This window comes from Sapajus apella, unplaced genomic scaffold (assembly GCF_009761245.1).
Source record: "Sapajus apella isolate SASKATOON/1434 unplaced genomic scaffold, GSC_monkey_1.0 scaffold7, whole genome shotgun sequence".
NCBI classification, from domain to species: Eukaryota; Metazoa; Chordata; class Mammalia; order Primates; family Cebidae; genus Sapajus; species Sapajus apella.
Window position 1 is genome coordinate 24,321,262 of NW_022436947.1, and position 13,574 is coordinate 24,334,835.

Genomic DNA, 13,574 nt, shown 5'->3' on the forward strand with positions numbered 1-13,574 from the left:
TGTGGTGTTCTCTGTATTACCTGGAGTTGAATATTGTCCTGCCTTGCTAGGTTAGGAAAGATTTCCTGAATAATATCCTGAAGCGTATTTTCCAGCTTGTATTCATTCTCTTCGTCACATTCAGGTACACCTATCAAATGTAGATTAGGTCTTTTCACATAGTCCCATATTTCTTGGAGACTTTGCTCATTCCTTTTTATCCTTTTTTCTCTAATCTTGTCTTCTCGTTTTATTTCATTAAGTTGGTCTTCGACCTCTGATATCCTTTCTTCTGCTTGATCAGTTCAGCTGTTAAAACTTGTGCATACTTAGCGAAGTTCTCGTGTTGTGTTTTTCAGCTCCATTAATTCACTTATATTCCTCTCTAAATTGTCTATTCTCGTTAGCATTTCATCAAACCTTTTTTCAAAGTTCTTAGTGTCTTTGCATTGGGTTAGAACAAGTTCTTTTAACTCACAGAAGTTTCTTATCATCTACCTACTGAAGCCTACTTCTCTTAATGGAACACACTCGTTTTCCATCAGGCCTTTTCTGTTGCTGATGAAGAACTGTGATCCCCTGCAGAGGGAGAGGCGTTCTGATTTTGGGTATTCTCGGCCTTTTTAGGCTGGTTTCTTCCCTTCGTTATGAATTTATCCATCTGTCGTCTTTGTAATTACCGACTTTCTAATTAGGTTTCTGAGTGGACGTCCAACTTGTTGATTTCCAGAGCCGGAATCTGAGCAACCCACTGTTCGGGCTAAGACAGAGGCGTTAAGATTGATGGTGCTTTTCTGCCCGGGAATCTCCGGTCTGGCTTCCTTCTTGAGTCCGTCCTTCAATCAGCTGAATAGACGGCTCTGCCTTCCCTGAGCTCCGAACGTCGACCAAAAGGGGACCCAATCCCATTTACTCTGCACCAAGAAGCACTGCGCAGGCCACAAGAGTCACGCTGGCGACCCATGGGGCTCCTCTGCTGGGAATCTCCTGGTCTGTGAGTAACAAAAATTCATCTGAAAGTGTGGCGTCATCTCGTTCTCTGCGCTTTCACTGGGAGCTACAATCCCAAGCTGCTAGTGATCAGCCATCTTGGATCTCTCTCCTAGGTATTTATCCTAATGTTATCCCTCCCTTAGCTCCCACCCTCCAGAAGGCCCCAGTGTGTGGTGTTTCCTTCCCTGTGTACATGTGTTCTCATTGTTCAACTCCCACTTATGAGTGAGAACATGTAGTGTTTGGTTTTCTGTTCCTGTGTCAGTTTGTTGAGAATGATGGTTTCTAGCTTCATTCATGTCCCTGTAAAGGACATGAATGCATCCTTTTTTAAGGCTGCATAGTATTCCATGGTATATATGTGCCACATTTTCTTGATCCAGTCTATTTGGGTTGGTTCCAAGTCTTTGCTATTGTGAATAGTGCTGCAATAAACATATGTGTGCATGTGTGTTTATAGTAGAATGATTTATAATCCTTTAGGTATATACCCAGTAATGGGATTGCTGGGTCAAATGGTATTTCTGGTTCTAGATCCTTGAGGAATAGCCACATTGTCTTCTACAATGGTTGAACTAATTTACACTCCCACCAACAGTGTAAAAGCGTTCTTATTTCTCCACATCTTCTCCAGCATCTGTTATTTCCTGACTTTTTAATGATCACCATTCTAACTGCCATAATGGTATCTCAATGTGGTTTTTGATTTGCATTTCTCTAATGACTAGTGATGATGAGCTTTTTTTCATATGTTTGTTGGCTGCATAAGTGTCTTCTTTTTAGAAGAGTCTGCTCATATCCTTTGCCCACTTTTTGATGAGGTTTTTTTTTCTTGTAAATTTGTTAAAGTTATTTATAGATTCTGGATATTAGCCCTTTGTCAGATGGATAGATTGCAAAAATTTTCTCCCATTCTGTAGGTTGTCTGTTTACTCTGATGACAGTTTCTTTTGCTGTGCAGAAGCTCTTAAATTTAATTAGATCCCATTTGTCAATTTTGGCTTTTGTTGCCATTGCTTTTGGTGTTTTAGTCGTGAAATCTTTGCCCACGCTTATGTCCTGAATGGCATTGCCTAGGTTTTCTTCTAGGGTTTTTATTTTTGAGTATTTAGGTTTCACATTTAAGTATTTAATCCATCTTGGGTTAATTTTTGTATAAGGTGCAAGGAAGGGGTCCAGTTTCAGTTTTCTGCATATGGCTAGCCAGTTTTCCCAACACCATTTATTAAATAGAGAATCCTTTCCCCGTTGCTTGTTTTTGTCAGGCTTGTCAAAGATCAGATGGTTGTAGATTTGTGGCATTATTTCTGGGGCCTCTGTTCTGTTCCATTGGTTTATATATCTGTTTTGGTACCAGTACCATGATGTTTTGGTTACTGTAGATTTATAGTATAGTTTGAAGTCAGGTAGCATGAGGCCTCCAGCTTTGTGCTTTTTGCTGAGGATTGTCTTGGCTATATGAGCTCTTTTTTAGTTCCATATAAAACTTAAAGTAGTTTTTTCTAATTCTGTTAAGAAAGTCAATGGTAACTTGAAGGAGATAGCATTGAATCTATAAATAACTTTGGGCAATATGGCCATTTTCATGATATTGATTCTTTCTATCCATGGGCATGGAATGTTTTTCCATTTGTTTGTGTCCTCTTATTTCCTTGAGCAGAGGTTTGTAGTTCTCCTTGAAGAGGTCCTTCACATCCCTTGTAAGTTACATTCCTAGGTATTTTATTCTCTTTGTATAGGTATTTTATTCTCTTTGTAGCAATTATGAATGGGAAATTACTCATGATTTGGCTCTCTATTTCCATTCTTTTGCATTTGCCGAGGAGTGTTTTACTTCCAATTATGTGGTCAGTTTTAGAATAAGAGTGATGTGGTGCTGAGCAGAACGTATATTCTGTTGATTTGGGGTGGAGAGTTCTGTAGATGTCTATTAGATCTGCCCGGTCCAGAGCTGAGTTCAAGTCCTGGATATCTCTGTTAATTTTCTGTCTTGTTGATCTGTCTAATACTGATAGTGGGGTGTTAAGTCTTCCACTATTATTGTGTCAGAATCTAAGTCTCTTTGTAGGTCTCTAAGAACTTGCTTTATGAATTTGGGTGCTCCTGTATTGGGTGCATATAGCTGTCCTTGTTGCATTGATCCCTTTACCATTATATAATGCCCTTCTTTGTCTTTTTTGGTCATGATTGGTTTAAAGTCTGTTTTATCAGAGATTAGCTTTGCAACCCCTGCTTTTTTTTTTTTTTTTTTCTTCCCATTAGCTTGGTAAATAATCCTCCAGTCCTTTATTTTGAACCTATGAGTGTTGCTGCATGTGGATGGGTCTCCTGAATATAGCACACAGATGGGTCTTAACTCTTTTTAATTTGCCAGTCTGTGTCTTTTAACTGGGGCATTTAGCTCATTTACTTATGGTTAATATTGTTATCTGTGAATTTGATCCTGTCATTATGATAGTAGCTGGTTATTTTGTCCATTAGTTTCTTTATAGTACTGATGGCCTTTAAAATTTGGTAGTTTTTGCAGTGGCTGGTATCAGTTTTTACTTTTCATATTTAGTGCTTCCTTCAGGACCTCTTGTAAGGCAGGCCTGGTGGTGACAAATTCCTCAGCATTTGCTTGCCTGTAAAGGATTTTAATTCTCCTTCACTTATAAAGCGTAGTTTGGCTGGATATGAAATTCTGGGTTGAAAATTCTTTTCTTTAAGAATGTTGAATATTGGCCCCCCTTTCTTCTGGCTTGTAGTGTTTCTGCAGAGAGATCTGCTGTTATTCTGGTGGGCTTCCCTTTGTGGGTAATCTGACCTTTCTTTCTGGCTACCCATAACATTTTTTCCTTCATTTCCACCTTGGTAAATATGATGATGTTGTGTCTTGGGGTTGCTCTTTTCGAGGAGTATCTTGGTGGTGTTCTCTGTATTTCCTGAATTTGAATGTTGGCCTGTCTTGCCAGGTTGGGGAAGCTCTCCTGGGTAATGTCCTGAGGAGTGTTCTCCAACTTGGTTCCATTCTCCCCATCACTTTCAGGTACACCAATCAAACATAGGTTTGGTCTGTTCACATAGTCCCATATTTTTTTTTTTGAAGCTTTGTTCATTCCTTTTCATTCTTTTTTCTCTAATCTTGTCTTCATGCTTTATTTTATTAAGTTGATCTTCAATCTCTGATATCCTTTCTCCTCTTGATCAATTTGGCTATTAATACTTGTGTATGCTTCACGAAGTTCTTGTGCTGTTTTTCAGCTCCATCAGGTCATTTATGTTCTTCTCTAAACTGGTTATTCTAGTTAGCAGTTTCTCTAACTTTTTTTTCAAGGTTCTTAGCTTTCTTTGCATTGGGTTAGAACATGTTCCTTTAGCTTGTAGGAGTTTGTTATTACCCATCTTCTGAAACCTACTTCTGTCAATTCGTAAAACTCATTCTCCACCCAGTTTTGTTCCTTTGTTGGTGAGGAGTTGTGATCCTTTGGAGGAGAAGAGGCATTCTGGTTTTTGGAGTTTTCAGCCATTTTTGCTGGTTTTTCCTCATCTTCATGGATTTATCTGCCTTTGGTTTTTGATGTTGGTGACCTTCGGATGGGGTTTTTGTGTGGATGTCCTTTTTGTTGATGTTGATGCTATTCCTTTCTGTTTGTTAGTTTTCCTTCTAACAGGCCCCTCTGCTGCAGGTGTGCTGGAGTTTGTTGAGTTTGCTGGAGGTCCATTCCAGACCCTGTTTGCCTTGGTATCACCAGTGGAGGCTGCAGAATAGCAAAGATTGCTGCCTGTTCCTTCCTCTGAAGCCTTCATCACAGATGTCAGCTGAAGCTTTCCTGTCTGAGCTGTCTGTCAACCCCTGCTGGGAGGTGTCTCCCAGTCAGGAGGCACAGGGGCCAGGGACCCAATTGAGGAGGCAACCTGTCTTTTAGCAGAGCTTGAATGCTGTGCTGGGAGATCCACTGCTCTCTTCAGAGACAGCAGGCAGAAACATTTAAGTCTGCTGAAACTGCGCCCACAGCCACCTCTTCCCTAGGTGCTCTGTCCCAGGGAGATGGGAGTCTTATCTATAAGCCCCTTACTGGGGCTGCTGCCTTTCTTTCAGAGGTGCCCTACCCAGAGAGGAGGAATCTAGAGAGGCAGTCTGGCTGCAATGGCTTTGCTGAGCTATGGTGAGCTCTGCCCAGTTTGAACTTTCCAGCGGCTTTGTTTACACTGTGAGGGGAAAATTGCCTACTGTAGTCTCAGTAATGGTGGACGCCCCTCCCCCGACCAAGCTCCAGCATCCCAGGTCGACTTCAGACTGCTGTGCTGGCAGTGAGAATTTCAAGCCAGAATTTCTTAGCTTGCTGGGCTCTATGTGAGTGGGATTCACTGAGCTAGACCACTTGGCTCCCTGGCTTCAGCCCTCTTTCCAGGGGAGTGAACGGTTCTCTCTCTGGCATTCCAGGTGTCACTGGGGTATGAAAAAAACTCCTGCAGTTAGCTCGGTGTCTGTCCAAACAGCCACTCAGTTTTGTGCTTGAAACCCAGGACCCTGGTGGTGTGGGCAACAGAGGGAATCTCCTGGTTTGTGGGTTGTGAAGACTTTAGGAAAAGCATAGTATCTGGGCCAGAATGTGCTGTTCCTCAGTGCACACTCCCTTGAGGCTTCCGTTGGGTAGGAGAGGGAGTTCTCGACCCGTTGAGCTTCCTGGGTGAGGCGATACCCCACCCTGCTTCAGCTTGTCCTCCGTGGGCTGCACCCACTGTCTAACCAGTTCCAATGAGATGAACCAGGAACCTCAGTTGGAAATGCAGAAATCACCAGCCTTCTGTGTTGATCTCCCTGGGAGCTGCAGACCGGAGCTGTTCCTACTAGGCCATCTTGCCAGCCACTCTAATCTGTCTTATTTTTTGCAGTAAGAATGCTAACTGTCACGGTCTAGTGCAGCATGAAATCTTCCTAACAACTATGAACCTAGAGGGATTTATGGAGTCAGCTGCCCTACCTTCCCCCTAACTGCAGCTTAAGCCTCGCCGACTTGTGTATGGTAGCATGCAACCTTTGAGAATCATCAACTACAGAGTGCTAGAGTTAGGAAGGATGAGAGAGGAGGGAAATTGAAATATTGCAAGAGATTCTCTGGTTCCAGAAAATTCTGAAATATTTTCTTTATTTTAAAGCATTTTCATATAGCTTTTATGCTTAGTAAAAGGAAGCATTTAAGTAAAAATTAAATGTTTCATTTGTACAGGTTATCAAAGCACTTTCTTTACTTAAAACAATAGCTTGGCTATTTTTGAAATGAAATTGTTGTGATTTAATCGCATGGGCACACACACATATTCTCCATATCTCTTTCATGCAATAGGAGAGTTCAGATTCCTAGTGTCTCGAATTTCCAAGGTTGTGTGTTTATAAAAATATAAAATTGCACATGGTTTCAAAAGTATACTGAACAACAAAAAAGCATTCAGTTAAATCTATATTATAGTATAGATTTAAATTTGTTTTCTTACTGTCTTTAGTTTATTCTCTGGTTGATCAAGCTAAGTCTTAATAACTGTCACACCTAACAGAAAATAACTTGGTTTAAAACCCAGTCACTCTCTACAAATCTTGTTCCAAACCATAACTAAATGAAAACAGCCATACACTTGGGGGTGGTTCTTGTTCTGACTTGCACATTTTGTTTACTTGGGCATGAACCAGGTAACCAAGACCTTTAACTTGAATCTTTCATAAGAACGATTTACTAAAGTCCAAATTTTTTACATGCAGGCAGAGAAAATACATACTGGGTTCTCACCAGGGAAGTGTTTTTAAGCAAGATGTTTTAAACCAAAAAGTTTTTAAAATTTCATGGAGATTTTCATAATGCCAAATATATGCTTAAGCAAATAAGGGAACAGAGGTCGCATGGCTGTGATGTTAGAACTGATGCATATTGCCAGAAACTGAGTTCTCTATCAGCAAAAGCTGTGCTTTCTTATTCTAGACTATATCTCCCCAGAGTCTAGAGGAGAGCCTGCTAAATGGTATGCACCCAGTAAATATTTTTGAAATGAATCAAGGAATGACATGGCTTACAGAAATATAGGTGTTAGTATAGTCATTAGTTGAGCCTTTACTTTTTTTCTGGGAACGCTGAGGGAGGACTCACAGTCACCCATGGGTGTTGACCCTCCATTTGCCTCCCACATCACCCTGGGAAACAATCTCCAGTCTCATCTGTGAACAGACAAAAGCACCATCTATGCATTGGACAGGAAGAAAACTGTCCCATGTGCCCCAGCATGGCAGGGATCACCAGTTTGCAGGATTCAGCTTAGGGTTCCGCGATATGCTATGAGCAGATCTGTTTCTGTGATGCATGCTCATGTCTGGGCACTTAGCAGATACAGGAAGTGGTGAGGAATCAGAGAGTGGGTGACTCAGGAGTGAACAGGCCCCAGTATGAGAAAATGGTGAGCACTGTTGCTCCTTTGCCACTATTCTTTTATGCACATGGCACTAAGGGTAAGTGGCTGCCCAGGGAGAGAACCTAGAGAATGTGAAGCAAGCACTTCAGGTGCAGAACCTGGGGGGATGCCTAAGTGCCCCCTGAGGGATAAAGCCAGGAGGGAGATTGTGCTTTGGCTGATGACTCACAGCTAAATGAGTTAATTGATTTTTTAATTTGTTTTCATTAGTGGGATTTGTGTCAAAAAAAAAAAAAAAAAAAAGAAAGAAAGAAAGAAAGAAAAGAAAAACAAAACGAAGCCATGTAAGCCAGCCAATAGAGGTTCCTACCTTGTAGATTGTAGGCAGACAGGTCTCCTGAGTCCATGTCCCGCTGGAGCATTCCTCTGATCGCACACATTTATCGTGGCACCAGCCACACTGCACAAAGGAAGGAGCAGAGAGGCACTGACTGCAGGACTGGAAATGTCTGCAGCCCAAGCCATTCAACGGGATCTTGGTGATCTGTGAAGAGAAGGGGTGGAAAGAGCTTCCAGAGGGGTATCTAGTTTGTTCGTTAATTATAAAGTAAGTACACAAAGGTACATGTAAATATCATTTGATGGAATTTACTAGACTTAGAACCTATGTGTGCAAATCATGTAATAACAGTGATTAAAATTTCAAAAATCTGATTCCTTCCTTTATTGTTAGCAGTTATGTGAAAAAGTAACATTATTGTCCAGTGAGCATAGCATTGTCATCATTGTGCCCTGTCTGAGATGATTTTAAAATAACAAGAAAGTATAATTTAAGTAGTGGGAAAACACACTTGAATCTCTGGAAATTCTAAGTAAGGTTACATATCATTCTGGCATCAAGATGCACGTTTTCTCAGAGAAAAGGGATTATTGGCTGGAGTCGGATTCCAATGTACATTTCCAGGATTTATCCGCCTGCACTAGAGCTCTGCCATTAGGACTGTAATTCTCATTCTGTGTGTTTGTTTTTCTTGTTGAGAAATATAGGACAAAAGGAGAAGTTTCAAAAAAGGCCTCCCTTAGGTCTAGTCTTCCTTGAATAACAAATTAACTCAATTTCAGAAGATCTCTGGAATACTCACTAAAGAACCTAATGGAGGAGGGGTAAATTTGAGACGAAGAGAGATGTTATAAAGGGCTAAAATGACACTGGTTGTAAATATCTATTTGAAAAACCGTATCTATGGAAACTCCCTGTGGGAACAGCTTACCTTCTTCCCAGTGACAACCAGTGTGTAGCCATTCTGGTTTAACGGATGCTCCACGATCACTTCTGGAGACACCGGATGGGAGTCCAGGAGAAAATTCACATGAGGGGTTGATGGTACTGATCGAGAAACCACAATCTAACAAGGAGAAAAGTTATAACACCCTTATTCCAACAAGCTCAGTTTAAATATAAGTGGAAAATGTGGATGATAATAGTAATAACAGATTAGCAGGGCTTGTGGGTGTTTGAACTGAAGACCCAACAGTTCCTCTCACTGTAAATTAATATGTCATCTTCTAATCTCTTACCTTGAAGCCAAATTATCTGAACCCTGAAGACAGACTTTGCCTATGATATTTTAATGGTTTCAAGGGAAGGAGATCTTTCTATTGGTAGCACATACAGAGAAATCCCCACAATTGTATTGGGAAATGGAGGAACCAAAACTCTTTCCAGAAAGAAGACACCACACATGCTACAATGATTGTGGATTATTTTTAAATCTATCCTCTTAATCCTCCCCTCCAGGCAGTTTCCCTTGATGTTATGGTTAAGAGCAGTGGACGCGGAGTCTGGAAAACTGGAGCTAGTTTCAGCTGTGCTACTCTTAAGCCATATTTATAGATCTTTTCAGGTCAAAACAGGCCCCCAGCTACTTTGAAATCATGTGTTGTATTTTTTTATAAACCACTGTCCCATGATATGTTATTACTTGGATTATAAAATTCTACTTCTTGGTCTGGCTTTAAAATAAGGCCTGATGGTTTTAACAATGTCTGGGAAATGAGGGTTGATGATCGATGTCATTTTTGCCTTCAGGTTTTTAAAATTTGGGACATTTCCCAGCTATCTAATTTCCATTAGAACCCAGTAAATATTAATAAAGTTCAGAGAGTGTGATTGACAACAATTGGGATAAAATCCTGATGATTATCTTAGATGAACACTTAGATTTTAGGATGGTGGTGGAGCTCTCAGAGAAACTTTCACTTAAGTAGATCACTAGGTTCCATATACATGAAGGTGCAGGAGGCTCAGCATAGCTCTAGGCTTGAAATCTACTTTGTGAAATTGCCCAACATCTCTAATAAACTTTCATTGCATTGAACGTGCATTTACTCGCGGTGGGTAAAAAAATAATAGGAAAACATGGACATCTGTGAGATTCCGAATAGTTACATAGCCACTACCTCTACTTCAGCTTTCTCGTTGGCATAATGGGAATGAAAATTACAGGAGTAATTACCTGCTTCGTATTCTAACAAACACATACAACGCATAAATGTCCTGGAGAACAATTACAAATTTTTTCTTCAGCACAATAAAGGAGCCAAGTAGCCTGAAGCAATTTGAGAAGATTCTCAAAGTACCTAATTTGCTCTTAGAGAGTGGATTGTTAGTAGAGAAACTAACCAAACTCAGGTACAGTCGTTAAAGTCAAACATCATGACATTTGTGCTCTAATGTTTGTTCTACCCTAAACACTCAATGCTTTCAAAACATCTCCATTAAAAAGGGTGGTTATATTTGCACAGAAGTTCAGTGATGGATCAAGGGTCACTTGGTCAGGATAGGGACGGTTGGAAACTATTGTTATTTCCTAAATTTGGGGCCCAATAGGTATTGGTGACCTCTGCAGGCAAAGTGCATGGAAATTCAATTACCAATCCCACCTTTCTTTGGGTACTGGTTACCAGCAGAATATCAGATGTCAGACTTCCAAAGCCTCTATCTCAAATTATCCAGATTTTGGTTACCCAATTTTGCAATCTTAACTCCCTTCTGATGCTCACTGCTTCTCATTTTTCCTATACTCCTGCCCAATACTCCCCCATATTTCTTAGGATGTTGCAAATCACTTCAAACTGCAAAGGTAAAAAAAATAAAAACAAAAACAAAAGCAAAAAAATTCCTTTTGTCACACACAAGTCAAAAACAACACAGAACACCAGCCTATCTTAACACCCTGACTTTGTTTTCCATCTCATTCTGTGCTTTGCACCTCACTGAAGATTATTCATCAGTATGAATCTTCCAATGGACATCTGCATTTTGTGTCTGTCTCCCTGGTTTCCTCCATTCTCCTTAGACCGGCTACATAACAATCACTTCCTAGAGCCCTTTTGTTTTCTCCTACCTTCTTTAATACCATTTCCTGAATCTATAATAAGCAATCTCTTCTTAATTACTAGGTCATCATCTTTGACTTTCTGAAATATCTGAAGCCCATACAGATAGTCCTTTCCCAGAAAGAATTAACCTTTCTCTTTCTTTTCGGAAGCTATTTGCATCTCTGGACTTGGATTGATTGATCTGTGCAACCCCTGTTAAAGAGCTTTGTCTGAAGAGCACCAAATATATGGTACTTTCATAACAGGTAACTGAGCCACACATTGTGCTAAGTCCTTTAAATGGATATTTCATTTATTCCTCACAATAATCCTATAAGATAGGTACTATTATTTTCCTTAAAGAAAAACTCGACAGAGAAATTCATGTAGAAAGCACAAGAGTCAGATTTCCACAGAGCTTTATCTGAGGCTAGAATCCATGTACTTGACCCCTTCATAAACACTCAATTGCTAGACTCTTGGAGCGCCAGAGTAAATACCAATAAAAAAGCTTCAACCCTGAGCTCCCAAGAGCCACTTGTGAGTAAAAGTACTAAAACAAATTTCACAATATTTTGTGTTGCCAATTACTCCATGTTTCAGTAATTTTAGCTGCACAAGTTAAGTGTGCCTAAGGAGAAAGTCTCTGCATCTAAATAGTTTTTGATAGCATAGAGAAAATGCTACTAGTACACTTCACCAAGCTCTACTTTTGATCATGAGTTAGCAGGAGTGTTGCTTGCTGTAGAAAATGGGATGAAGATGAGAAAAAAGGAATGCACATAGAAAAGTGAGGTGACTTGGAAGTGAGAATTCCATTTGGAATTTTGCGCTGGGATTGTACCGCAGATACAAATGCCTTTTTAATTGATCATTAACTCGTTCTCTGCAGAGATACCTACTGCTATAAATGTTTTTCTATCCTTAATTCCTTACTTTCTCTTATTCCAGAATTCTAAATAATTGATTAACCACTTTAACTCTCAAAATACCCCTGAAGCAATGTGTGCTGGAAATTGGGAGTTCCTTTTGGTTGTCATGGAGACATTTCTAGGGACAGAACTAAATTTGGCATAGAAATGTAATTCTTATGATAAATAACCTAACAATCTTCGAAGAATTATCATAAAATAGAAGACCAGCAATTACCTTTTGAGTTTCTACTGTTCAACAACTAATCTTTAGTATTTAGGTCACAAAATCTTTTTTCGTTAATGGTCTTGAAAACACAGGGCTAACACATTTGGGGCAGGGCAGAATGTGAATTTACTGGATGGTGTGGTTTTGATCTCACATAGCCTCTCCCAGGTAGGACATGGGGAAGAAATACATGTACAAATGACACTGTTGTGGTTAGGCCCCCAAATTTGTAAATCTGAACAAAGTAATTTTGTGTGAGATATCCACAAATGTCTCTTCACCTAAGGTAAAGGCCATATCTCCTCACCTCACGTACACAGTTTTATCTTTAATTAAACTGTTTTATTAATATAATTACACTTTGAGAATGATGAATACAATTTAACATAAAATGTTTGTGATTTCTGTATACTTCCCCCATTGTTTTCAAAGTGGAAAACTGAACAGTTTTTAAAATTTTTTATTTTTTGAGACAGGGTTATAGAATGCTTTCATTATCCCAAAAAGAAGCCCCACATCCCTTAGCCATCATTCCCAGTCTCTGCGTATCTTCTTAGCCCCTGACTACTACGAATCTACTTTCTATCTCTATAGATTTTCCCATTCTGCATATTCCATACAAATGGAATCCTATGATATGTGGTCTTTTTGTGTCTGGTATATTTCACTTAACACAATGTTTTCTTTTTCTTTATAAATTTTTTATTATTTTTTAAATTTCTTTGAGACTGAGTTTCACTCTGTCACCCAGGCTGGAGTTCAGTGGCAAGATCTCAGTTCACTGCAATCTCTGCCTCCTGTGTTCAAGCGATTCTCTTGTCTCAGCCTCTTGAGTAGCTATAATTACAGACGTGGGCCACCGTGCCAAACTAATTTTTATATTTTTAGTAGGGACGGGGTATCCCCATGTTGGCCAGACTGGTCTTGAACTCCTGACCTCAAGTGATCTGCCTACTTCAGTCTTCCAAAGTGCTGGGAAATACCGGTGTGAGCCACTGTGCCTGGCCTTAATTTAATGTTTTCAAGGTTCTTCGTGCTCCTTTTTATCACCAAATAATATTTCATTATATGGATATGCCACCTTTTATTTATCTATTAATCACTAGATGGATGTTTAGGTTTTCCACTTTTTGGCTATTGTGAATAATGCTGCTGTGAACTTTCTGTGTGAACACATATTTTCACTTCTCTTGGGTACCTAGAAGTAGAATTGCTGGGTCTTATGGCAACTCTAGTTGATCCTTTAAGGCAGTACCAAGCCATTTTCTACAGTGGCTGTACCATTCTACATCCCCACCAGCAGTGTATGAAGGTTCCAATTTCTTGACATCCTCACTTATACTTGTTATTTTTTAAATTTTCTTGATTCTAGCCATTCTATCGGGTGTGAAGTGGTACTTCACTGTGGTTTTGGTTTACAGTTCCCTGCCAAATGTTTTCTTAAATTTAATTAAGAGGATTCACAGCCTTCCTCCCATTCCTCTGGCTCAAGATAATACGTGGGCATTCCCTGCTTGATAGCCAGTCAGTGTTCTGAAGAACATTTCCTCATGGTCCGACTGGACTTCTGTGAAACAGGGTCCTGGAGGGGCTGGAGGCAGGGAAGGGGTGGAAGAAACAAAAGTGGCCTCTTCTTAGGAAAAGCAGTCAGAGCAGGAGGGAAGGCACTCCCCAGGCGCCTGGGCTTGGCAGAGGTGGTG

At 40.1% G+C, this 13,574-nt stretch overlaps 1 protein-coding gene across 1 annotated transcript in view; it reads right to left on the reverse strand.

Annotated features, from left to right (window-relative positions):
• The window catches only part of MET (MET proto-oncogene, receptor tyrosine kinase), a 135,280-nt gene that overhangs the window by 60,659 nt on the left and 61,047 nt on the right, over positions 1–13,574 (reverse strand). Inside the window, exons 5-6 of the mRNA XM_032276217.1 lie at positions 8,625–8,759; positions 7,724–7,897 (exon numbers count right to left, since the gene is read on the reverse strand). Of these exons, the coding sequence (XP_032132108.1) occupies positions 7,724–7,897; positions 8,625–8,759 (309 nt within the window). The remainder of the gene's footprint in view (positions 1–7,723; positions 7,898–8,624; positions 8,760–13,574) is intronic.